The sequence below is a fragment of the Protobothrops mucrosquamatus genome, unplaced genomic scaffold (assembly GCF_001527695.2).
Source record: "Protobothrops mucrosquamatus isolate PMUCROS unplaced genomic scaffold, P.Mucros_1.0 scaffold1283, whole genome shotgun sequence".
NCBI lineage: Eukaryota > Metazoa > Chordata > Lepidosauria > Squamata > Viperidae > Protobothrops > Protobothrops mucrosquamatus.
This window is the reverse complement of record NW_015387487.1, coordinates 118,635-146,614: the sequence shown is the minus strand read 5'-3', so window position 1 is coordinate 146,614 and position 27,980 is coordinate 118,635. Positions and strand designations below refer to the sequence as shown.

General features: G+C 36.0%; 1 protein-coding gene across 1 annotated transcript in view; it reads left to right on the top strand.

Moving 5' to 3' along the window:
* Nucleotides 1–21,696, top strand: part of LOC107292172 (FRAS1-related extracellular matrix protein 2-like) — a gene marked incomplete at its 5' end in the record, with an annotated part of 30,856 nt that extends 9,160 nt beyond the window's left edge. The window contains 16 exons of the mRNA XM_015821236.1: nucleotides 572–769; nucleotides 1,570–1,734; nucleotides 2,726–2,908; nucleotides 3,076–3,206; nucleotides 5,620–5,778; nucleotides 6,458–6,761; nucleotides 7,902–8,033; nucleotides 10,647–10,978; nucleotides 15,048–15,240; nucleotides 15,692–15,796; nucleotides 16,225–16,352; nucleotides 17,577–17,711; nucleotides 18,914–19,040; nucleotides 20,572–20,759; nucleotides 20,851–20,997; nucleotides 21,138–21,696. Coding sequence (XP_015676722.1) covers nucleotides 572–769; nucleotides 1,570–1,734; nucleotides 2,726–2,908; nucleotides 3,076–3,206; nucleotides 5,620–5,778; nucleotides 6,458–6,761; nucleotides 7,902–8,033; nucleotides 10,647–10,978; nucleotides 15,048–15,240; nucleotides 15,692–15,796; nucleotides 16,225–16,352; nucleotides 17,577–17,711; nucleotides 18,914–19,040; nucleotides 20,572–20,759; nucleotides 20,851–20,997; nucleotides 21,138–21,659 — 3,149 coding nt within the window. The remainder of the gene's footprint in view (nucleotides 1–571; nucleotides 770–1,569; nucleotides 1,735–2,725; nucleotides 2,909–3,075; nucleotides 3,207–5,619; nucleotides 5,779–6,457; nucleotides 6,762–7,901; nucleotides 8,034–10,646; nucleotides 10,979–15,047; nucleotides 15,241–15,691; nucleotides 15,797–16,224; nucleotides 16,353–17,576; nucleotides 17,712–18,913; nucleotides 19,041–20,571; nucleotides 20,760–20,850; nucleotides 20,998–21,137) is intronic.
* Nucleotides 21,697–27,980: the final 6,284 nt, after the last annotated feature.

Here is a 27,980-nt window from a genome sequence, read left to right as displayed (position 1 = left end):
TGATCCCAGGACTTTGCAACCGTTATAAATAAGAGTCAATTACCAAGCACCTGAATTTTGATCACTTGATGATGGGGATGCTGCAATGGTTGTAAGAGTGAAAAATCGTCAAAAGTCACTTTTTTCAGTGCCATTCCAACTCCAAACAATCACTAAATGAATTGTTGTAATTTGAGGCCTATCTGTATTTTTATGGCTTCTGTTTAAATTCTTTATATAAAATAATTCCATCAACTGGTTTCTGACATCATACTATACAGTGGGATTTTTTTAACCTCTTAATTCATAAATCATAATCTATAAATGACATAGGCAGAACCTATGTTGATTACCTAATCAATAGTTTAGTTATGTTTATACATTATGACAAATACTTATATTCAGATAAGTGAGTCACCTTTACAAGTTACCCCAAATGTTTTGATATAACAAGTTCTTAACTGAGCAACCCTGATTATAAATTTGACAGTTCTGCTAATTATGTGTACATTAGTGAAAAGTGAATATACAGAGTGAACTTAAATGAGGTGGACATGACTATGGAATAGAATAATTCATATTTCTTTTGCAGTACCCAAAGTTCAATTTAAGGAACCACTCTACATTGTGAATGAAAAAGATGGTCAGGTGGAAGCTATAATCTTACGAAGTGGAGATGTTAATCATAAGTCTACTGTCCGCTGCTACACTCGCCAAGGTTCTGCCCAGGTTATGTTGGACTATGAGGAGAGACCAAACACAGATGATTCAATAATAACATTCCTACCAGGTAAGATCTCCTTACCTGTTGGGGTGTTTGCATTCATGTATGCTATATAAACATACAAATTGTAATTGAAAGTTCAAGGAATATAAAGCTAGAAACCTAGGTTCTCATGTTGTCCACTGATTTTGCTTCCACTGCTATGATGGAAACAATTGAGTCTTTTATTAATCAATGGTTATAGAAACCACACTATAAAAGATTTGTGTACCTCAGGTATTTTTTAACTCTTTGTCTGAACAGAGGGGCTTGTGAACAGCTGCCTGATCAAGCAGAGTGTAGTGGGGATGTTTTTTTGTTTTCCTGCTTTAGTTATTATTGTTGCTTAAATTTATCATTTTTAGACCTGTGAACTTTAGAGGGGAATATAAGTTTTGTTATGGATATTTTGGACAAAAATTCATTGCCTTGGAGAATTGGTTATCATGAAGGGAACTGAAGCTCAAAACAAATCAATTTCTCAAGATTGATTATTTAAACATCCCAATATTCAGTGGTTATATAAGATAGTATTTAATAACATTGGTGGTTTTAACATGGATTCTAAAGTTAAATGGTAGATTCAGCAGTTGGCAGTTCTTGGTTGAACTGGCTGGTCTTGAAGGCTAAGCAATTGGACTTGTCTAGTATTTGGCTCAGGATCACCAGGAATTTTCAGGGAAGATTGAAAAACCATGTTGGAATACGTTAATGAAAAACTGGTTTCAAAGTGCTGTAAAACAAACAAACCTAAATGGACACATCCGTGAAATCACCAAGAGTCAAAATATATTATAACAGCTACTCTGGCTTTTTGCTTCCTAAAGGAGAGATAGAAAAACCCTGTTTTGTGGTTTTGGAAGACGATGCTATCTATGAAGAGGAGGAAGAGTTCAGACTGGTGCTTGGAACTCCAAAAAGTACCTCTTTGTTTGGTGCTTCCATTGGGGAGCCAAAAGAAGTGCTGATGAAAATTAAGGATGAAGAAGACAGTAGGTTGATGAGCCATTTGCTATTCTTTCTGTAGAGGGACCTTTAGATTATTACTTCAAGGGGTGTGAAAATGGACAACTATTATGTAAAAAAAATAGAATTCGTTTATATGTCACTAATCTCTGCATTGAAGGACAATACTTCTAAAATTTAAAGCCATGAAAAGAAGTCAAATGGTCAATAACTTTTTTTTAGATAATAGTAAGTTGGCTGTTTTCCTTCAAAATTATCCTAAACCCCATTGTCTAATAAAATAAATAGTTTAAAACAAAATACCCTTTATTTTATTATATTTTCTAGATGAGTATCACATTTTTAATGTGTATCAGGTAAAGCATTAAATTGGACATTTTTATACTGTAGATTAAATATAATTAAAAGTATATTAATTAAAAGTACCTAAAACATTAATCACATATAATCAATAATTTCTCTTTTGTCACATTAAAAATGACAATGCAGTGACATGTTTTGAGCAGTTTTTGAAGGTAACATATTATGAAATATGGGGTACAAGTTGTACCCCTCTCTTTCAAAATGTAGAAATGATTAGCCCCTCCTCCACCACTGAATAAAATAAAGTAGTAAATAAAAAGACTGAAGTGGAGAGAGAACTATAGCTGAATATAAATTGGTCACACTAAAGAATTAACATTTATAAATACTTTAGGCCTGATAAGAGGCTTTCTATTATAGCCTCTGCCTCTATCAAAAAAGTTTATCAACTTTCTATTGTTTAGTGGCTTATTAGGAAATCCTTAATACTTACTTAAAATCTTTTTTTTTTCATGTGTACCCTCTGGTACAGACTTTCCCTGTGGCATTGTTCTTGCCTTGTCATTAATCAATTTTTTTTTTGTGTGTGTGTGTGTGTGTTTGTGTGTGTGTGTGTGTTAGGACTTCTTTCCTGTCTCAGCCTATTCTTAAAAGCTATACTGAAGTTTAGCCTTGATTGAAAGGAGAAGTTGACATTTTTCAGTTGTCTTGCAGAACCAATGATTAAATTCTCTGAGGTGAAATACAACATTCAAGAACCGCAGCAACCTGGAGAGATTGCAGTTTTAAAGATCTCAGTCTTGCGACTTGGAGATACTTCCAAAGTTTCTATTGTAAGAATTCATACTAAAGATGGCTCAGCTGCTTCTGGAGAAGACTATAATCCAATGTCTGAGGGTAAGATTTTGATCCTAAATTGGACATTGCAGCAAATATTAATGCATAAGATTTTAAAGAATCTGGAATTAGATATGCTTTTAATGCTACAAAATGTGAATGCAAAACTTTAACTGATGAATATTCATATTTCACAGACATGACCCATTTCTCATGATTCATTTTAGATATTGAATTTAAAGAAGGAGAAACTGAGCACTTTGTTGAGGTTGAAGTTTTGTATGATGGGGTGAGAGAAATGCGTGAAGCATTTACAGTGCATTTGAAACCTGATGAGAATATGGTGGCTGAGACACAGGTAAATAACCAAATGCTTTGCCCTGTAGTTTGCATTCAGTTGAGGATGATTCAGAAATGTCAAAGCATTAACAGCAGTGCTTTTTTTCTAAAAAAAAAAAAAAAAAGGTGCCGGAACTCACACATACCATACAACTTGCCTTGCCTACCCTACAAGGTTCCATCCAAGAAAGGTGCCGGAACTCCGTTCTGGGCGTTCTATGAGGAAAAAAAGCCCTGATTAACAGCCTTAGCTTTTCAGAATACATGTCTGCTGTTGGAGACCAAACTGGAAGCAAAGGCTTTGCTCAATCCTGCTTCTATTATTTGAAAAGTTTAATGCTTTGGCTTGATTTAAAATCTCTAGACTGACTACAGGTAATCCCTGAGTTATGAATGTTCTGTTAGTGAATGTTCGAAGTTACGCAATAAGTGCCCCCTAGTGTTTGCGAACAAGTCCTGAAATTATGAATGTTGCAGCATCATGGCAGTTGTTCACCCTTATAAATGACCGCAGAGGCACTGCAACATTCACCCTGGCTATTCCTTCCCCCCCCCTCACCCTCGGGTCTCCATAGGCACTAGGCCTCACTTTATGAAGATTTAGAGTCTTCCTTTCTTGGCCTGTTTCGCTGCTTCAGGCCTTCGGTGCATTTGCAGATTATGGAGGCCAAAAGTACTGCAAGCTCATGCGAGATCAGTAGCACGAGATCTCACACTATTGATCTCGTATGCTGTCATGGTACTTTAGGCCTCTGTTCTCTGCAAACGAAGGCCTGGACAAGATCTGTGCAAAAGGCTTTGCCACCAAGAACGGAGCCTAGGATGGATGCACATGTCGCTCCTAGCTTCCGTTCTCGTTGGCAAAGGCCTTTCCTCAAGTATATTTTGTGTGGCGACTGGAAGCCTGAGGTCCTGTGAGATCACAGCGCCCAGAAGCTTCCAGTCTTGGCACTCAAAAGATTTGCAAGCTGGCTGGACACTTTGAAGCAGAAATTTTGCTGACCCAAAGCCTCTCGTCAGTTTGCAAACATTTTGCATGGAGACTAGAAGCTTCTGAGCGCCGTGAACTTGTGCAATAGAGAGGCTGGAGAGGAGACAGCTTGGTAGATCTTCGCAAGGTAAGTGACCCAGCATGGCAGGATGGGGGAGGGAAAGCAATTATGGGGAGCATGAGGTATCTCTCACCCTCACGGGGGAGGCCTTGGGTGGTTTGAAGCAGGTGGCCTGTTCCAGCCCTAGGCCCCCTCCCATGGCCTTCCCCATCCTGAGATACCTCATGTGCACTTAATGAACCGCGCATTCAGTTAGCGAATGTGTGGGCAAAAGCAGGGAGTGATCATGTTCAAGGTACGCCATTCAGTCCTACGAATCTCGAGTTACGAATGGAATGGGCAGACTCCATTGCATTCGTAACTCGAGGACTACCTGCATTAGACTGACAAAATAAGTGTCGATGCCTTCCAATAATATCTCATTGCCATCAGCAAAAAATAGTTTTAGTATGATTGAATTCTAGATCTGAATCTACATCTTTCTAGCAAATATGGATTGATCCATATGAACCACTATCAAGATGAATTGGACATAGGTGTGTCTTTTATCAAATAATTTGGAAAACTTTTTCCTGGGTTGATATGTTTTCAGAGGCATGGAATGGTTCCAAGGATTCCCTTTGTCAAGTGAATAATTTCTTCTTCTAACTAAAAGAAACTTTTCAAATCATCCTTTAGAATGGATAGTAATGGCATAAGACAGTGGTGGCGAACCTATGGCATGGATGCCAGAGGCGGCACTCAGAGCCCTCTCTGTGAGCACGCGCGCCGTCGCATCCTTCAGCTGGGTTTTATAAAACTTTTCACTTTAGGCCTCCACCGTCGTGTGCAAAAAAAAAAGGTTCAATCAATCAGTCAATTTCAATTTCTTGCGGGGAAAAAAAAGATCTTGCAAAGTTGGAATTGATTGATTGAACTTTTTAGTCCCACCCAGTCTGCTGTTACCACTGCAGCCACGCCCACCCAATGGGCCACACCCACCCGGCACCTGACGATGCATAAGTGGGTTTTGGGTTGCAGTTTGGGCACTCGGTCTCTAAAAGGTTCGCCATCACTGGCATAAGACAAGTCTTATGATCATAACCTATCATAAGTTAGGTTTCAGATATCATGAAAAGGACTAAGTTAATAATTATTTCATATATTCTAGTTCTTCGTTATTATATTTTATTATGAGAAAGAAGTCTTCATAATATTTTCTGCTTCAGAAATTAATCAGATGTGGATGGTATGCTCCTTGAATTTATATCTTCATATTCTGCACTCTCTTATTTCTGGGTAGACTAATTTTAACATTAATTATATTATCTGGTTACGGAAGCATACTTTCATGTCAGCTTTATATTTGCGGATAGAAACTTTTTATGTTTTTCTATTCAGATGAGTAAAGCCATTATATACATTGAAGAAATGGATAGCATGGCAGATGTGACTTTCCCAGCTGTGCCACAAGTTGTAACACTTCTGTTGTATGATGACACTGCCAAAAGCAAAATAAATCCCCAGCCTCCCAATGGATATCCTATTGTGTGTGTAACGGTACGATCCATCTTTTTTTCCAAATTATAATGTCTAATTTTTCTACTACTAGGTGGAAAAAAAGTATTTGAGTTTAATCTTCTAACCTTCTGGAAAGTTTCACTTTATCACTTCAAATCAGTCTTTTACTTGATTATTGGTATCTATTTTAAAACATAGTAAATTTAATGTTAAGAATATTAGTTATAGTTTTTGCCCTCAAAATTTTGCCTGTGGGAAAAAAAATCATGTTAATGCTGATTTCACAGAAAAGAAACTGATGTCAAGGAATAGATGTCTCCTTAATGTTAAATATGCATTCTCCATAGAATTAAAACTTGATCTAAATCTTCTTGCAACTTCCTAGATAATCTACTGATACTTCATTTTTTTCTTTTCCCTGATTTTCTAATAGATGTGATATCAGTATCTTTTTTCATTCAAAGCTTTAATAAATTGAAGTGTTTCCACAACATTTGGATTTTACATTTAAATGCCAGAGCCAGTAATACTTAATTCCTCAACTAGGATGAATATAAAATCAGATTTATGAAGTGATAACAAGAACAAGGAATTTGCTAAATGCTCTAGTGAAACAAAAAGAGACAAAGATCTTATTATTTTATCTTAATTAAGCATTTTTCATGGTAAAGATTTAAATGTCACTAAATGGATATATTATGTGCATCTTGGCATTTAGGCGTGCAACCCCAAATACTCAGATTACGACAAGACTGGATCTATTTGTGCTGCTGAAAACATCAATGACACAATGACCTTGTATCGTTGGCTTGTAAGTGCCCCAAGTGGCATGGATGGTGTGACCAGCCCTATGCGTGAAGTGGATTCCAATACTTTCTTCACTAACACCAAATCAATTGCTTTAGACTCCATCTATTTCCAAGCAGGATCCAGGGTTCAATGTGCTGCACGTGCTGTCAAGGCCAATGGAGATGTGGGCTTAGAACTGTTGAGTCGCATCCACGTAATAAATAGAGAGGAAGGTAAGTTTAATAAACCATTAAGTGATTCTGAACACTTTTATTCAGATAGAACATTCTTTCCTAGAAATGTTTCTTTTAGTAATGAAAAAGATAGAACAATTAGAAGAGCGATTATTAAGTTAGTAGCAAAGGGTGTTAGATACAACATTCAACCTTTGCACTTCAATATATTTATTGTACTAAGTATAATTTTATTTTTTTTAAAAAATAATAATTTGAAATTAATATCTTTAAGAACCTGTGGAACTTGGCCAGTAAAAAATAGAGATACTAGCTTTATGACTAGGGCTATTCCTCTGCATTTATGTCATTTGAAAACAAGCTTATAACATTTTGGTTTCCACACATATAAAGAAAATATAAAGTTAGCTTGCATAGTATCAAAGGATCAGTGTTGCTCTAAGTCTGTATGTAATCTCATACTTCCTACAATTTGTCTGTGAGGGAAACTATTGTGACAGGATTTTCAAATCTATGTCATTTACACGTATTTGTGATATGTGTATTGTCGATGTGAGCTGCCTGATATTGGAGATTATGTTAGTAACTTAATGACACTTAGAGAGGGCATTTAGACTTATAGAATTCCATGTCAGGCATTTATCAGCATTTACTATTAAAGAATGAGCTTTGTTGTAAATCAATTCTTCTAAATAAAACTATATTAAGATAATACAGGTAGTCCTCAATTTACAATTTTTTATTTAGTGACCATTCAAAGTTACAGCATCCCTGAAAAAAGTGACTTATGACCATTTACGCATCATGTGGTCATGTGATCAAAATTTGGACACTGGCTCATATTTATGACAATTGTAGTGTCCCAGGATCAAATGATCAGCTTTTGTGACCTTCTGATAAGCAAAATCAATGGGGAAGACAGATTCACTTAACAACTATGTTACCGATTTAACAATTGCAGTGATTTCACGTAACAATTGTGGCAAGAAAGATCATAAAATGGGGCAAAATTCACTTAACAACTGCCTTGCTTATCAATGGAAATGGGGCTCAATTGTGGTTATAAGTCAAAGATTACCTGTACTTATTTTTCATAATTGTATAAGCTTCCCAGAGTCACATTAATGAGAGGTGTGGCTTGATTTAAATCAATCAATAAGCATTGCTGTTTTCCAATAGGTCTGTGCCAACCACGTATTCTGGGTACAGTTGGAGCAGAGCCTTTCTCAGCCAAAATTCATTACATGGGTCCTGATGATCCTGACTATCCAAACCTGATCAGGTTTTCGGTTACCATGCCTCATATAGATGGTAAGTACCGGGCATATGTGCCACTAGAACCAGAACAGTTGAAATGGTGCAGCACCAATTGTCATCACAAGGAGATTTTTGAAACAATAATTCAAAGACAACTTTTAATGTTTATCCTCATCTTTGTTCATGCGTAACGTGCTTAACAAAGAAGGAATGTTATATTAATGCTTAAACATAAGATAGAGAAAATCTGTTAGATTTAGTGCTAAAATGAAGAAAGCTTGTAGTAAGCAAGAGTGGTTTTGGGAATAGGACCACGAATTCAGTTTAGAACAAATTCATACACTTAAAAATTATTTATTTTTTATTCTAGATAATGTTTCACCTAATGCTTAGACTTGAGGATTCATGCAATATATTCATATACAGTGCGGGGGAAGTATTTGATCCCCTGCTGATTTTGTACATTTGCCCACTGACAAAGAAATGATCAGTCTATAATTTTAACGGTAGGTTTATTTTAACAGTGAGAGACAGAATAACAACACAAAAATCCAGAAAAATGCATTTCAAAAAAGTTATAAGTTGATTTGCATTTTAATGAGTGAAATAAGTATTTGACCCCTTTGCAAAAAATGACTTAGTACTTGGTGGCAAAACCCTTATTGGCAATCACAGAGGTCAGACGTTTCTTGTAGTTGGCCACCAGGTTTGCACACATCTCAGGAAGGATTTTGTCCCACTCCTCTTTGCAGATCCTCTCCAAGTTATTAAGGTTTCAAGGCTGACGTTTGGTAGCTTGAACCTTCAGCCCTCTCCACAGGTTTTCTATGGGATTAAGGTCTGGAGACTGGCTAGGCCACTCCATGACCTTAATGTGCTTCTTCTTGAGCCACTCCTTTGTTGCCTTGGCCATGTGTTTTGGGTCATTGTCATGCTGGAATACCCATCCACAACCCATTTTCAGTGCCCTGGCTGAGGGAAGGAGGTTCTCATCCAAGATTTGACGGTACATGGCCCCGTCCATCGTCCCTTTGATGTGGTGAAGTTGTCCTGTCCCCAAAGCATAATGTTTCTATGTCCATGTTTGATGGTGGGGATGGTGTTCTTGGGGTCACAGGCAGCATTCCTCCTCCTCCAAACATGGCGGGTTGAGTTGATGCTAAAGAACTCAATTTTGGTCTCATCTGACCACAACACTTTCACCCAGTTCTCCTCTGAATCATTCAGATGTTCATTGGCAAACTTCAGACAGGCCTGTACATGTGCTTTCTTGAGCAGGGGGACCTTGCAGGCACTGCAGGATTTCAGTCCTTCATGGCGTAGTGTGTTACCAATTGTTTTCTTGATGACTATGGTCCCAGCTGCCTTGAGATCATTGACAAGATCTTCCCATGTAGTTCTCGGCTGATTCCTCACTGTTCTCATGATCATTGAAATTCCACAAAGAGAGATGTTACATGGAACCCCAGACCGAGGCAGATTAACAGTTATTTTGTGTTTCTTCCATTTGCAAATAATCACACCAACTCTTGTCGCCTTCTCACCAAGCTGCTTGGTGATAGTCTTATAGCTCATTCCAGCCTTGTGTAGGCCTACAATCTTATCCCTGACATCCTTGGACAGCTCTTTGGTCTTGGCTATGGTGGAGAGTTTGTAATCTGATTGATTGATTGTTTCTGTGGATAGGTGTATTTTATACAAGCTGAGATTAGGAGCACTCCCTTTAAGAAAGTGCTTCTAATCTCCACTCGTTACCTGTATAAAAGATACCTGGGAGCCAGAAATCTTGATGATTGATAGTGGATCAAATAACACTCATTAAAATGCAAATCGATTTATAACTTTTTTGAACTGCGTTTTTCTGGATTTTTTTATTGTTATTCTGTCTCTCACTGTTAAAATATACCTACCATTAAAATTATAGACTGATCATTTCTTTGTCAGTGGGCAAATGTACAAAATCAGCAGGGGATCAAATAATTTTTCCCTAGCTGTACAGTATTTTACACACATACAAACATATCTCTTTTCGTGCAATTTTTTTTTATAAGATTGGGTTTTATTTTGGGGAAAACACAGTAGTTATTTCCCATATCACATTGCATTGTTCCAATGTATGGGTGTGAAATTTCAAATTGCTGTTTTTTTAATTTAAACATGCACAAATAAACACTGCCACACGAACCTCCCGTGAGCCAGATGGCCGCACAGTGCATCTGGATCATCTTCCCCCCACCTCTGCCTCCGCGCTTGGACTTACCTGTCCTGCACGGGCTGTGTCTGCTGCCAGACACAATCGGTCCCCGCTCGCTAGCTGCCTTGTGTGCTGGCCATGCCCACCTACCCCAGGCTTATTTTGGGGGGATGGCTTATATTAGGCGCACCCTAAAAAATCAGGTTAGGGCTTATTTTCTGGGTGGGTCTTATTTTCAGGGAAACATGGTATTACTTCAGTGTATTTAGTTCCATAAATAATTATACTTCACCTACAAAAGATTTAGATGTCCTTAGGCAACTAAGCACAAACATTTTTCTTAACCCTGCTTTGAAAGTTGAATTACTGTTGTAAAACTTATCTGAATCTTACATATTCTTTGATGTAATGTAATCACCCAGCTACTTTTATTATTAGTGCATAAAATATCTAATAGGCAATTTTGATTTCAGGAATGTTGCCAGTAATCTCAACCAAACCTTTGTCCAACTTTGAGTTGACATTGAGTCCAGATGGCACTCGTGTAGGCAATCACAAATGCTCCAATCTCTTGGATTATAATGAAATTGAAACAAAACATGGCTTCATCACAGATGATATCAAGAACCCAGAAGTGATTGGAGAAACTTCACCCTATCAATACAGTGGTAGCATACGATCATCTAAGACTTTACGTTTCTATCGTAATCTCAACCAGGAGGCCTGCCTGTGGGAATTTATCAGTTATTATGATATGTCAGAACTGGTAACTGACTGTAGCGGCTCCATTGGGACAGATGGTCAGGTAGGCTCTATTGAAGAAAAGCACATTTCTATTAATGCAAGGATTTTGCTTAGTTGTATGCACTTCAAGTCAGAAAAAAATCAGAACAGATTCTTCCTTCATTTAAAACAATAATATACAGAATCAGAATAGACAGTGGTACCTTGGTACTTGACTGTTTCAAAACTCATTGAATTCGGTATTCAATGCATTTTGACGTGAAAATGTTCTGGTACTTGTCATTTTTTTTGTTTTGACTCGCTGCCATAGGAAGAGGGGTAGAGCTGTGGAGAACAGACAGGAAGTTGGCCATGTCAGGAAGGTCACTGCAAAAGGAAGCATGGGACAGCTGGAGAGGGCAGACAGGAAATCGGCTAGGCTGGGAAGATCACTGACATAAGAAAAGGAACAAACAGGAAGTTCTTCCCAGCCAAAACAAAGGATCATGTGATAAATCATGTGGTTTGTTTGATACTCGTCATTTTTAGTACTTTTCGTATCTCCCAAAACCAATTAACAATGAATAACGAGGTTCCATTGTATATTTTAATTCACTCTGTCTACAGCGAAGCTTTCATAGCACCTTTTTTCTAACCCTTTTGAGGGAAATTTCTATTCTTTACATGGAGTATAGCTGCTATTCAGAAAAGTAGATTTGTGGCAGATGGACCAATAATGTAGTTGAACTCAATAATTTCTTATAGTTTGTTGAAGACTCCATTAGTTCCTGATTCATATATAAACAAAGCAATAAAGTTAGTTTATCCAACATAATGGCAGAATCTATGTATTGTGTAAAACAAAGCCAAGGAACAATATTGTGTTTAATGCCCATAGCAGATCAATTCAATTAGAAAATCAATCTGGATGGCACAAAAAAAGCCTTGCTGATGGCACATTATAAAGGATGCTCTTGCAAACAAGTTAGTTATTTGGAGTTTCAAACAGATTGCCACTTTTTAAGAGATATAATAAATACTGAATGAATACATAATGTATAATCAAAACAGAATGAATTTAGAAGTGAGAAATGTGTCTCCTAAGACTGGAGGAAAATTTGGCAGACAGCTTAATGTCTAACAAGAGTATAACAGACAGTCTGAAAATAAAATTATACAGGCCAGATTTCCTAAGCGCCATTAATTTAAAAACCATGGGACTTCCATACATAGGCAAAGAAAAAACTGCCATCATACACATGTTTCTTTTGTGTGCTAACTCTCAAAGACTGAACATGATCCTAATATACTCAGTGTGAGCATATGTAAAATGATTGGATGAGTTTACTGACAAAGATAGTAATTAATATTTGTGGTTCATTAATTAGGGCAACTTAAAGGCAGCCAAATAAGAACTTACATATTTCAGTGTGTGCCTGATGAGCCAATAGTGTATTAATATGCGCCAAATGGACAGGCCATTCTAAAAGAGAGAAAAAACTGTTTTAGTTAATTCATGGTGGCAGAACTCATTTGAGCTTAAAACCTGATAATATCAATTTATTACTGATAAGTGACATCCAACTTAATGAGAGGAAATAACATTGTCTCTTGCTTTAAAATCAGCAGTGGTTTTTTCTTCTTCAAATGTCTTGGCAGAGCTAACTAAAGGAAGGACAAAATTCAATGATAGTAAAAAGCAGAAGACTATGTTCCAAACACAAATAATTTTATTAAAAAATCCAAAACATGGTGCTATAATTTAATATCTATGTTATAGGTGTAGTGTGAAACTAAAAAGGAGGCGTCCTTATAGGATCTTCATGTTCAGGTATTATGATAGGTGGCACAGTCAGGGATTTTTTCCCACCTACTGCTTCCTTTTCAAGGACCTGGAATAGACAGATGTTGCTCTTTATTACTATTAAAGATATTGTCCCAGGATGTAAGCTGTTCTAAGTAAAACTGCTTTTTGCAGAAGGTAGGGACAATGACTAAGACCATGCTTCAGAAAAATGGATAGGACTAGGACAAAGAACTAAAACAAATTTGCTTTACTTTCAAATTACTTTTAATTAATTTAATTTAATTCATTTAATTAAACACTATTCTGCCCTAATTTAAAAGCATAAATTCATGGTTTGGGGCAAATCAAATAGTTTCAATTAGCCCTAATTCAACTGTTATGGGAGAAACAGTGCCTTCCTTAAGGAAGGATGCTAGCTAGCCTAAACATTTCTGCTACCCCAGCTATTCTATTCAGTTCGAACAGGGAAGAGCCAGCCATCCCCTTTGTAGTTAGGATTGATATTTGAGATGAATTACCTGAAAATCCATTCAATACCTGACATGTTTATTTTAGATCTTGACATTGGCCAAATAACATATACCGGTATATTTTAAATGTGACTCTTCCAGTTGTCTTAAAGATTTTGTAAGACAGTATACGTATATTTTAAGACAGCTAGCAGAGATGGCAGAGATGATGATGATCATGATAGCAATAGTACTTAGACTTATACACCGCTTCACAGTGCTTTACAGCCCTCTCTAAGCCATTTACAGAATCAGCATATTGCCCCCAACAATCTGGTTCCTCACTTTACCAACCTCGGAAGGATGGAAGGCTGAGTCAACCTTGAGCCGGTGAGAATCGAACTGCTGAACTGTTAGCAGCCAGCAGTCAGCAGAAGTAGCCTGCATTACTGCGATCTAATCACTGCACCACTGGCTCATATAATGATGTCTATGCATGTGGGAAGGAAGTAAGGTGGTATCTCATTAGTTAATGAGAGATCCTGTTTGTGGTTCTAAGCCTGAATAAATAAATAAATAAAGCAACATAGAGCTAGAGTCCTAGGTAGGGTAGAAACAAAAAGAATGGTGGTAAAGAGAGCCAGATTGGAATTTAGCTAAATGAAAGCCAAAGGGAGCATGTCAAGGACAAAAGGTAGGAAGCTGACATCTTCATATAATTTGAACCTGTAAAAATGAGATACAGTAGTGTTTATATGTATACATGTAGCTGTAAACACTGATATATTGCATATTAGGCTTCCCAGAGAGGCTACAAAGACATTAAAGTTAGGAACATATGCATGCCTTCCATCTGTTATATGTAGGAAATGTTACATGGCATGAGTAACACACAAATATATACTTTACGGTGAAATTTCTTACTGAATGCTAATATAGAAACTGAATCATTTACTTGACATGTAGTAACCATACAGAGATAGACATAGTTCCTATTTATGGGAAAACGTGAAGCCACATTAGATAGGATGGGACTACATCAGAAAAGAAAATGGAACTATTTTGTAAAGTACACATTCAAGTATGTTTGCATGAAAAAAAGAGGGAGAATTTAACTTGTGTATCATCTCCTAATCAAAGTTATATTATTATAAGCTATTACTGATGGATGGTTACATTCAGATTTGCTTTGTGTTTTAAAAATATTCTCAACTGCTTGAAATCCTGAGGATTATTTTGAGTGTTAGGTGCCAGTTATTCTTTTTATCTGGAGTTTTATTTACTTCTTAGAATATAGGCTTTGATTAGTTCATTTCTTATTCTTCATCTGATTTGCTATCAGTTCTAAAAGCTGGAAAGGAAATTGGTGGTGACGATGCTTATCTTTAATAATCAGAAGCTATACTTTGAATAAGAGCAAGTTCACTTTTGAAAAGTTGGACTGCAATTCACCGGAGGTAAGAGATGAATGTGAGATTCTTAGTATCAACTTAATCCTATAATAGGGACTTGATTGTAATCTCAGATTGCCACACATTCTGGGATGACTGTCAAGTTGATTTTAAAATGGGTTTTGTTCTTTGCCAGGGTTGTGTTTCAGAAGCCAGGTAGAGGGCTGCCTGCTTAAGTTTTGACCTACATTTCATTCTTTCACACTTTCCCATAAACTGTAAATTCATTTTTAAAGCATCAAAGTAAATTTCTAAGTACATCAAGAAATGTTTGTTCTGGAGCCAACACATATCACAAAATAAATAAACAAGGGACCAAAATATATGCCAACCCAAAAGGAAGGTATGAGGATGAGATTTTATACTGTGTTCAAAAGAGCTGTGATTTAACTCCTGAAGATCCAGTATGGACATAGGGTGATCTAATGTGATGCTATTTTTCAGGTGTTGAATCTGGTTCAATCATATGTCACTCTTCGAGTGCCCCTCTATGTATCCTATGTCTTCCATTCACCTGCAGCAGTTGGGGGCTGGCAACATTTTGACCTGCAATCTGAGTTGAGGCTCACCTTTGTGTATGATACTGCCATTCTGTGGAAAGATGGCATTGGAAGTCCACCAGAAGCAGAACTGCAAGGTAAATTATAAATATTTTCTGTTTTTTCTTGCCCATAACCTTTTTACCATAAGAGATTAGTCTGGAGAACTGGCTACTACAGGATGTGTAAACTCAGCCTCGTGGACAAAATTAGCCGTTCATGGCTATATGGAACTTCACAAGAAAAGGATAGCCGGTTTCTATGCTAGACTGCGATAAACAACTGAGGATGTCCTTGTTTATCTAGCCATTTGCACAGTGACAGCTACTTCAAAGCCAAACTACTTTTTAAAATAAAATTTGTATTATTTATGTTACTCTATTTTCATATTTATTGTTTTATTTTATGATACTAATGATTTTGACTCCTTAATCCACACAATGCTGACTAAGTCTTGTGGTACTTGCAATCCAATACATTTTAACGCTACTAAACAATTAGACTTTTTATTATTATTTCTAAAATAATATAATGGCTGCTTACATCTAGGGTCTCTTTACCCAACCAGTATGCAAATGAATGATGAAGGGCGATTGGTGGTCCATTTCAGGACTGAAATTCGATTCAGGGGACAGTTCATAATATCCCATCCAGGTAAGGCCAGCAGCACTTTGTTATGTTCAGATCTTTTCTAAGCTAAAAATCACTTTGTAGGATTATGACAACAGACTTTGGGATTTAATGTGAATCTCATAAACAGTAAGGAACTTATAATCTGAACTGGGTTTCATCATCTATTCATGAAAAGCTTTGGATTCCATAGGCAGAAGAGAAAAGGATGGTTTTGCCAATTCCCTTCTGTCTTCAAAACACAGTATTTCCTGAGTCTACACTACCCACTAGTGCATCTCCTTATCTCCTGATTCTTTGATTTCCTAAATTGAAAGAGAAAAGGCAGTTCCATTCCATCAACTTCACATTCCACATATTAAAAATACGTTCTTGATCCCAGCATCTGTGACTTATAGTGTGTGGATAACATCAATGAACTTCATCATAAAACATGTCCTTCACTTTTGCAGGTACTTCTCTGACTTCTATGGTGATGTCATCTGATCATCCTGGCCTTACATTCACATTGACCCTTTCTCAAAGTGAGCAAACCTTCAATCAGCCAATGCAGCAATGGAAATTTCTTTCCGATTTTGCTGTGAGTACTATTTTGTGGTAGTCTTCAGTGTTTTTAAAAAAGGGCCAATATTTAACTCATTTATACTCACAAGTAAATGACACTGAGATTTAGATTAGGTTCATACTAACCTACTTTTCAAAATAATTTTAGTGTGCTATAAATAATCACAGGTGAACAAACTGTGGCTTAATGTATGACTAGAAAATAGATTTTTGATGGCTCAGGAGCAGATATTTTACATGCATATTCAGTAAGAATACAAGCATATGAGTCAGTTTTGTGTCTTAAAACCATATATGGTATCACTAATATGCATATTAATCTTGATGTACACATCCTTCCTATAGTGTTATTTCTGTAGAGTGTTATATGACTGTTAAGGTTTGTCAGAAAAGAAGAGCATGTTATGGGTATATCAGAATCAATTAGACATCTACTGATGCGGATTTTGTCCATGCTGTAGGTTCAGAATCCCAATGATTTTGTGTAAGTATAGTAAAAAGACACACACAAAAAAAGCCGTATGCTAAATATTCCACTGATACACATAACCATTATTTGTTTGTTTATAAATAACATTTATATAGCCATCCATGTCATAGGAAGTGACCTTGTGTGATGTACACCAATTAAATAAAATAAATATATTAAAATAATATTTATTAAAAATATAAAACAGACATATTAAAATATACAGATCACCAGGTACAAGAGAGAATAAATCAATCACAATGATGAAGCCATCTCTGAATATCACTGGTCTCCTGGGACTCCCAGGCTTGATGACATAGCCAGGTCTGGATGGATTTACAGAACATTAACAGAGATGGAGCTAACCTCATTTTGGGGGAAATAATTTTTCACAAGGTGGACACCATGACAGAGAAGGGCTGCCTCTTAACAAATTTGGGCCGCCAAATTTAAGTCCTGAGCCAATTAGGCCCGAAGCATGCTCTCTCTACCAGATCTAATGGTATGGGATGATGTGATTGGGGCAAAGCACTCCTTCGGATAATCTGATCTCATGCCATGAAGGGTTTTAAAGGTTAAACGTAGCACCTTCAGTTGGACCCAGAAGTAAACTGACAACCAATTCAGCTCACAGAGTGTGATATGTGCTGATCTAAAAGTATACATAACTGCCTGTGCCGCTGCATTCTGCACCAGGATACCCTTCTAAAGATTTCTTATTCTTAGTTGATTTGTATCAATTCATATTTTACTTTGGGTGTCTTTTTCCAGGTACGTGACTATTCTGGCACTTATACTGTGAAACTTATCCCCTGTGTTGCCACACCCAGCCAAGAATATACCCAGCCTGTCATCTGCAGCCCACGGGAGCCAATCACTTTTGATTTAGATATCAGGTTCCAGCAGGTAAAATATTTCAGAACTTTAATGCTCTCAACTAATAAAGCTTTTCTCTGAAATATTACTTGATAATTACATTGGTTTGATTGCAGTGAATTAGTTTTACATGTTTGTTGTTTTAAACTGACTTAGAAAACCGGGCCCTGAATATTTAAAATTCTAAAAACACACTTTCTTTTTGCACTCTCTCCAAATCAAAACCTGGTCATTTTTAGTGGTTTTTCTCAACCTCACAACCTGAAGTGGCATTAGGGTTAACTTTTAGAATTCTGAGAACTAGAACCCCAGTATATCTGAAGACTGTCAGTGTGTCCTAGAGCTTACATTGCCTCTAAGTAGAGATTATACTATTACAGTAAACACTGAGTGTACCTATAAATTTCTCTGATTTAGGACGTTTGGGTGAAAATAACATCAATATACCAAACAATTTCCTTTCTTCTAATAACATTTAGTCATATAAATGTTGTCTCACATGTGCATTCCTCTAGGATATCTTTTCTATGCAATATACGATATCCCTCTATGCAATCTTTTCTGTATAATTGTCTTATAATGGGTTATTAGAAGCCATCTTAGTGCAGGAGAATTGTCTTAGAACACCCTTCTATAGCTATGCTATAGAAAAAATAAAAAATCAGTGGTTTTAAGATTATGCCTTCCAATAAAAGAATTATAGGGCCCAACAGATCTGGATGCCATTAAGTTGTATTAAACTGTATTACAGGAATTGTTTTCAGCAGGATTGAATATTACCTGACATCAGTTTATTTTAAGTTGGATTTGGGTTTTTTCAATGGGAGGAAACCTACTTAAGATTGCTGTTTCTTTCCATAAAAAAATAATATTCATTCAATTAATCAATTAACTTGGATACTGCCTCATTCCAACCAATTCTATGTTATTTCCTTTAAGTGATTGTTTGATTGAGTCAGCCTAGATTTATAGATTTTATTCCTGAAAGACTGTGAGAAGGAATTCAAGGTGGCATGCTTATATAAAACAATGGCACTATATGAAGCACCTAGTCCTTGAAGCAATTATTTATAAATACAAATCATGGACCACACTCTACTGTTTAGTTCTACTTTGTTGGACTCTTCTGAGTATTTCTAATAATCTTGAGAATAAACTGCAATTAAATTATGCTAGATTTTTGCTAGAAAGACGATTAAATCACTTCCCTAACTAGTCTTTGCTTTATACAGGTCAGTGACCCAGTAGCTGCTGAATTTAATCTCAATACTCAAATGTTTCTGCTATCCAAGAAAGATCTTTGGTTGTCTGATGGCTCTCTGGGATTTGGAGAAGAAACTGATGTCTCATTCACAGAGGGTAAAATCTGCTTTAACATACAACTGAGTAGACCAATGAACCATTCTAGCCACACTTGTCAAATTTTTTAACTGCAGTGTGTTCATTTGCATGGGATAATGCTCTGAGTAATTCTGTCCTCTTATATTCCAATATTTGTTATTGGTCCACTTGCACCATGAATTTAAAAACTTAGTTAAAATTACAGTGGTCCAAATCAGCAATCATCTTTGTATTTGAAGTGCTTCTTTCTGAAAATTAAAATGCATCGTATAATGTGACTCTGCAAAAATAAATTTTCCTTAGGAAGCCGAATTCCTGTTTTTATACTGAATAAATGCCTTACTCAAATTGTAACTGGGATGACCAAAAGATATACTAAATCACTAGTGTAACATCATATAAATTATTTTTACTTGTATCCTGAATAAAGGCTGACCCCTAGTGAAGAAAAATAGAATTGCAGGAATTTTCGATAGAGCAACTAAATGCAGAACTAAGCATCTAGGACAGAGGTCCTCAACCTTTTGGGCAGCAGGGACTGGTTCCGTGGAGAGAGGTTTTTCCGCGGACTGGAGAGTGCGTGGTTTTGTGTGCTGCCGGCATCCCGTGGATGGGGCTTTGCTTTTTTGTGCGGACCAGTTGCTGGCATGCTGCAGCCTAGTACCAGTCCACGGACCAGGGGTTGGGGACCCCTATCTAGGAGCAATATAAAGCATTTATTTTAATAGCTCAAAGTAAGGGTAGTATTTATATAGAATTATGAAATAATACTACCCAACCATTGTTGAGGGATAGAATAAACAGAATTGTTAAAACATGCCAGTATAAAAAAACATTTTAAAAAATGTATAGAAGAAATCTAGTTTAACCAGAATATCATGCTTTTTCTTCTCTTAAGTGCTGTACAATCAGCAGTGATACATGGCAAATAATTTCCTATGCTGGTTTCCTGGGCCTAGCATGTCTTCTCAGAGTGATAGCGTGCTGTGTTGACAATATGAATATATGCCAAGCAAAAGCATTTTTGTTCATAAATTTCAGAAGTTTGTAGTTTAAATGCAAATTGTGACTTATTTCATTTGTTATACATTCATTTAATTTATATTATATATATTTAATTTATATAATATTATATAAACTTTTTAAAGTTTACCGTTAATAATTCTTGCATTATAGATTGTATTGATTAACAATTTGTTAGCTACTCAAAGAACAGGATTACATCTGAGAATACTGGATTTGGATTTACTGCATATACCAGTCTGTGTAATATCTTGCAGGCTAGGAGATCATATTTCTTCCTTGAATGGCATGCCCAGTGCCACTTTTTCAAAGTCGTAAACTGATCTGGAGTAAAAAAATAAATTTGATTTTTTTAAATATTTAAAGTTAATTCAAATTATGGTTAATGTGATTATCTTACTCGGTTAATTTTACTTTTCTGTCACATGAAAAATTATTACTTGTTTATTGAATTTGAGATCTTGGGGAATTACATCCAAGGGCTTTTTGAGCCAGTTTTGGTTTTGATCTGTTTATTTAATTTTAGGTTCAGAAATCTACGGTCGTGTCCTGGTGGATCCTGTTCAGAATTTAGGGGAGTCTTTCATCTGTAACATTGAGAAGGTGTTCTTATGTACAGGGGCCGATGGGTATGTTCCCAAGTATAGTCCAAGTAACAAAGAATATGGCTGTCTAGCTGACTCACCTTCCCTATTGTACAGATTCAAAATCCTGGTAGGTATGCTAATGCTAGACTAATAAATTCTCCTAAATGTCATTTTTAAGTTTAAATTTAACAATATACAACTATTTCTTTATTCCCTAGGATAAAGCTCAACCAGATACACAAGCAAAAATGTTTGGAAATATGGCATTCCATGCCAAACTAGCAGTTGATCACATTGATGGCTATCCTTTGGTAAAGCAACCTGGTTCTGATGGATTCAGCCTGCTGTCAACTCCATTATTCCAGGTAATTTGGATGAGGATATTTTATTGGATAAAACACCTACATGCAGGTTAGGTGTGCAACTGCTACTGGAGTCTCACGGTCTTTTTCATTTTGCTTGGTTTTCTATTCTTTTATTTCATCTTTTTTTTTTAACCTAATAGGTAGCAGTGGGTCGAGAGTGGTACATCCACACCATCTACATGGTTCGATCACGTGAAAATGCTCATAGGGGCCTTGGAAAAAGAAGTATTGAAGATCACCATGCTTTATCTTGCAATAACAGTAGCTCACATCTTAGTCGATCTCGGAGAGCTATTTCTGATATTCCTGCTCTCGCCCAAGATATTGGTGCTGATAAGAATAGAGGAACAAATATCCAGCATATAGTTCTTGACCGATCTAATAAAATTATACTCAAGCAAAAAGAATGGTCTCCAGCAGGTAAACCTTATGAAAAGCCAATCCTGCAAATTACAGGAAGCAATGCAGAAGACAAGATAGTTCCCATTATTGGAGGTGCAATTGGACTGTTGCTTCTTCTCTGCACTGTTATAATCATTATATTACTTCTGAAGCGAAAAGGACATTCAACTGATGGAAAAACAAGCTCATTTACCAATCATTCCAACAGTAATGAAACTATGACTACACAGCAGAGCAATAGTGACAGCTCTGAAGTTTAACAACATTGATCGCTCTTTGAAGATCCTACACAGTGGAAATCACATGGAGCTGTGGTGGGGTGGGGTAGATATGGAATTAGGCTGCTGCAGTTTTGGTACTATGTTGAGTGAGATTTCAGCATTTGGAAGAAAAGTATAGCAAGAATAATCTGTATAGAAATGTGACTTATTTATAACTTCCAGCACCACCAACTCCCAGGAACACAGGATGATCTCCTGGAATACAATGTTAATTAAATTTAACATTTTCCCCTGAAATGGTGCTTTAAAAAAAATCTGTTAGCAGATATAAGTGTGCCTTATCTATCAACATGAAAGCCTGGTGCTATTCAAAGGGATATGGATTTCCTTTTCATTTTGTATAGTGTTTAGATTTATACCATTTTTATATGACAGGGTGAGAGGAAGGTTAAGAAAAAAGGCAAACTTTTAACTAAATAGGATACAAGCAAATATCTATAATTAAATTTCAATAGAATTGTATTATCTGTATTGATAAGCAAAATACTATATTAGAAAAATACTGAACTTATTTAAAGAGAATGTTTCTTGAATGTTTTGATATACAAGTATTACAAATAGTCTTTCATATAATATCCTGCAATGTTCTGTACTTACGTACGATAAATATCGTAAAGCTAAATCATTATTAGATTCTTATTCCAATTGCTTGCAGCTTGCAGTATTTTATTTATGTTAGTTCAAATAGCTCTCTCCTAATGGAACTTTGAAAATATTGTAAAACATTGTGAATAACTTACATGATCTTAACTGCCTGGAGATTTCTTTTCAGTGTTCTGTTTTTAAAAACAACTGCTACTTAGCTAAGCGATCATAGTAAATTTTGTGTCAACAAATGCAGCCATTTAAAAAAATAATGTGACAATTATTACCATGTTATTTTGAAAATAAATCATTCTGGGAAAGGACTGCTCAATATTGTTTCAGGAGAATCAGGATGGCACTTTGCTATTACCTGAATAAAATAGTGCCACATGCTTTACGTTTTCAAAGCTGATAACCCCTTTTTATTTCAACTTTAATTATGAACTAGACAGAATTGGCTTCAGTTCTGAAGCAATTTTCCATGTCAGATTGATAGAATCGGTATAATTCCAAAATAAGAAAAAGTAAGGTTATTGCCTCCATTTCCTGAGGTTCTGGTGTGGAATTAATCACATATACTAAATTTGGTTACAGAATTTATACATTTCTCATGTAATAGTTTTTTGCCCCAGACGTCTGGAAAGTTTTAGATTTTATTCATTGTAAATGTCTATGTGACATCAAAGCTTTAATTAATCAGAGGATGCTGTGGAAAGTATTTTGATATACTAAAAACTACCCTTGGTTAATTGGACAGCTGGTTTTGTTTTTTAACAGCATTTGTGTTATTAAAACAAACCATTTCCTTTTTCTGATGCTTGGGAGGAAATGCCTGTTAATGGTGCTTGAACACCATTTGTCTATAAGCAATTTAATAAGATTCACCTTGTTAATTGATATAATCAATGTGCATTAGTTAATATATCCACCTTCCCTTGCCTAGAGAGAAATTCTCAGAATACTACTGACCAATCTATAAACTATAATATCCATTTTAATACTGTATGCTAGTTTCCTTTAAATATTTTAATTCATAGTGTTTATTGGTCAATCAGGCGAAAATCACTAGCCCATAAAAGTCTTCTGATTTATAGGAGAAACTTATTAATAATGGATCTGCCGGCTGCTGCTGCTGCTGTTTCTTTCATATAGGGCAATGCACATTTCAAGATTATTTGGAAAAGTGAATTCTACAAGCAGAGCAGCTCTCTACTATTCATTAAAGCAGACTGACATTTATGGCTTTGAAAGCCAGTGTGAATAGCCCTAATACCTTTCCAAATGACAATAGCAATATATTCTTATCCACCTATACCAGCTAAATTCAAGTTTACTCACATCACAGGACCATGCTATATTTTCGTTTTATCTGCATAGACATAGCAGCTAGTTTTGATTCCTCCTCTTCTTCCTTCTTTTTTGTTAATCCAAAGTAATTTAATGGTTCATTTATGAAGAAATGTATGAAATTTAAAAAAATTTAATGTAAAATTGAAATGATGGGTTCTTTTGCTTACAGGAAGTCAAAATATGCAAAGTTTTATTTTAATTAGCTGCAATAATCATGTTTATGTACTTGGGTGATTATGAACAAATTTATCATAGGTTAATCATTGGTTATTTATTCTGTCAAAATCATGAGCTTAATATCTTATTAACTGTAGACTTTCACATTTCCAGAATTACCACTGTTATATTACCAGTCAGAGGCATAGAATCAAGATCACACAAGTATTAGTACCGCTTTATAAAACCCTAGTGAGACCACACCTGGAATACTGCAACCAATTTTGGTCACCATACTACAAAAAAGATGTTGAGACCTTGGAAAAAGTTCAGAGAAGAGCAAACTAAGATGATTCAAAGCCTGGAGACTAAAACATAATAAATTAGAACGGCTGCAGGACTTCGGTTTGGCTAGTCTAAAGAAAAGAAGAAATAGGGGAGACATGATAGCAGTATTCCAGTATTTGAGGGGCTGCCACAAAGAAGAGGGGGGTCACATTATTCTCCAAAGCACCAGAGAGCAGGACAAGAAACAATGGTTGAAAACTGATCAAAGAGAAAAGCAAGCTAGAATTAAAGAGAAAGTTCCGAACAGTGAGGACAATTAACTAGTGGAACAGCTTGCCTTCAGAAATCATGGGTGCTCTATGACTGGAGGTTTTTAGGAAGAGACTGGACGGTCACTTGTCTGAGATGGTATAGATTCTCCTGCTTGAGTGGGGGACTGGACTAGAAGACCTCCAAGGTCCCTTCCAGCTCCTATCCTATCCTATCCTATCCTATCCTATCCTATCTTCTATTTTGAAATGCTAAAGAAGGAAGGTCTTATAGGAACATCTTGAAAAGAAACAGCCTTTAAAAAATGGTATGCACTTATACATTGCTCAATAAGAGGAGAGCCTTTGTGCTCTGATAAGGCTGCAGTTTTATTTACAATACCTGGAATAAGACTCAGTTCAGTGAAATTGCTCTTTCTAAAGTTTTACTATAAATTATATGACAATTGGTATAACCATTCAGTCTATTTTTCATTTGACAACCGAAAGGTGGAAAGCCACTAAAATACAAGCATTCTTTCATTAGTGTTCCTAATGTAGACTAAAATACTTCCTGAACAGATTATTGCAATTTGTATTACATTCAAATGTAAAATATATGTCATAGCATATAATTGTATACTTAACTCACTTATTTCAAAGTACAGGTAAAGTTAGGTTGTCGAGGACAGAAACATCACGTTTCAACTGTATTGTGCTATACTGCTCATGCCCTATGACTGTGAATTTACCAAAATATTCTTTCAGAGTCATTTTATAAAATGTGTTTTTTCATACAAGCATTGTCTCTTCCATTTGTTGTCATATTGCATTACCTAAGGTATTGGACCTAAACATAAGGCCAGATACTAAATGCCATGACCGCAGTGTGAAATCTGAAGACCAAACTATCCTGTTATTAAAGTTGAAAGCCTGGAATCTGCAAAAATCAGAGGTAATTTTACTATAAGTTTACTACAGTAAACTATAATAAACCAGAAATAAATTGTTTTGTTTTTTTTTGCTACTCTTGTAAGTTGTCAGTAGCCTTTGATTGAAATGAATTGTCAGATATGCTTGCCAGAAACTACACTACTGACTGCATTCTGATTAACAAAATATTCAGGTAGTGGCAGAGAACAGAAAATTTGAATTTAGCTGGTACAAATGGATGCCTATTATTTTTTGTAGAAAAAAACAGAACACTTCATTGAACCAAAACAAGTTTTTTATTTTTCAAGTAATTATAAAATATAAAGTTACTATGTTAAAATTTATCCTTACATAGAAGCTTTTTCCTGTTTTATTCCTAACATTTCCTGATGTAAAATATATACAGTCATGTGAAAAAGAGTGCACTCTCTTATGATTATACATATCAGGACATAGTAAAAATCATCTGATACTTAGTAATTCTTAAAACTGGGTAAATACAACCTCAGATGAACAACACATGACATATTACAGCATATCATTTATTTTACAAAAAGAAAGCCAAAATGAAGAAGCCATGTGTGAAAAACTAAGTACACCTTATGATTCAATAGCCTAATAGAACTTTTAGTGGCAATAACTTAACGTAAACTTTATCAGTCTCTCATATAGTTGTGGAGGAATGTTGGCCCACTCTTTATAACATTGCTTCAGTTCATTGAGGTTTGTGGGCGTTTGAGGTCCCACTACAGCATTTCAATTGAGTTGAGGTCTGGACTTTGACTGGGCTGTTGCAACATCTTTTCTTTTTCAGGCATTCTGTTGTAGATTTGCTGGTGTGCTCAGGATCATTGTCCTGTCGTATGACTTAATGTCGGTCAAGCTTTAGCTGTCGGCAGATGCCCTCACATTTGACTCTAGAATACTTTGGTATTTGTGGTCAATTCAATGATTGCAAGGTACAAAACAAGCCCAATTCATTACCCCTCCTCCACTGTGTTTGACAGTAGATATGTTTGTGCCAATATGCTGCGTTTGGTTTTTGCCAAGTGTGGCACTATGTATTATGGCCAAACATCTCCACTTTGGTCTTGACAAAAGGATAGCATTCCAGAAGTCTCGCATTTGTTCAGATGCAACTTTGCAAACCTAAGTTGTGCTGCAATATTATTTTTAGAGAGAAGAGGCTTTCTCCTGGCAACCCTTTAAACAAACCACACGTGTTCAGTCTTTTTCTAATTGTACTGTCACGAATTTAACATTTAACATGCTGAGGCCTGTAGAGTCTGAGATGTAACTTAGATTTTTGGCAATTTCTCTGACTATTGCACCATCTGACCTTGGGTTGAAATTGCTGGGACATCCACTCCTGGAAAGATTGGCAACTGTCTTGAATGCTTTTCACTTCTGAATAATCTTCCTCACTGTAGAATGATGGACTTTAAATTGTTTGGAAATGGCCTTATAACCCTTCTCAGATTGATGGGTGGCAACAATTGCTTCTCTAAGATCATTGCCGATGTCTTTCCTCTTTGACACTGTGTTAACACACACCTTAATGCTGGAGACCAACAACTCCTAAAACTTCAGCTTTTATTGAGATAGCCACATTTGCTGATGATCAATTGATCAAGGGCACTTGATTAGCAGCACCTGGCATGTCTATGGAAACAGTGTGTATTTAGTTTTTCACACATGGCTTTTCCAGTTTGGCTTTCTTTTTGTAAGATAAATGATGACGTGGTATAATATCAGGTGTTGTTCATCTGAGGTTGTATTTACCTACTTTTAAGAATTGCTAAGGACCAGATAATTTTTACTGTGTCCGGATACATAAAACCACAGAACTCAAAAGATGTACTCCCCCCCCCCGACTGTATTAGCTAATTACACTTTATTATAAGAATGTAAATTGATAAGCTAAGTTTGAAGTTGGTGGTTTCCACAATCTGGATAAAATAAAAAGTTCAGTCCAGGATCTGAATGTTTAATTTGTACATGCAGAAGCTTGATCCAATACCAGGGACTGCTAGGTGACAGTTTTTTCAGGGATTGTATAATATGAAGGTTACAGAGAAAGCAATCACACTGTACCTATTATGTGGGTTAAAGAACACAACAAAGAAAAAAGGCTAATTCTTGTTTTCTATGAGAAATCTAGAAATAAAATTTGAGTGGAAAGACTTTTACCTAAACATTACGCTATCCTTTTTTCTGCTTATTGTGTGGTAAGCTAATTTGAAATGGTTTTCTTTGGCTTACCAGTTACAAATGCAGTTTAACATGATGTATAAATGGGAATTTGATTTTGGCTTCTTGGCTTATTACTACTATGACTGACCAGAATACAACAATAATTGGCAAGTGAAAAGAGAAAGTAGTTCCAAAAAGAAAAAAAATGATTAAATTACATTGTAAATCAACAATACTGACTCTATGCTATAATACAAAGTACCAACTCCAATGTAATATTCCCAATGATGCTTCTGTGTGCCACAGACATTTTCCTAGAAAATAAAAATGTTGGGTGGCTGGATAGTTGATATTTTTATCTGCCTATTTAAAAAGGCAAAAGTTAAACTAAAGTGCAGAGATCATCTTGTGAAACTAACAGAATGGCATGGATAAGTTAGTTTGCCCAGTTAAAAACGGTTATTTTATCACTGGATATATGTTCCATAACAGCAAAGGACATACCATGTTTCCCCAAAGTAAGACCTACCTCAAAAGTAAGCCCTAG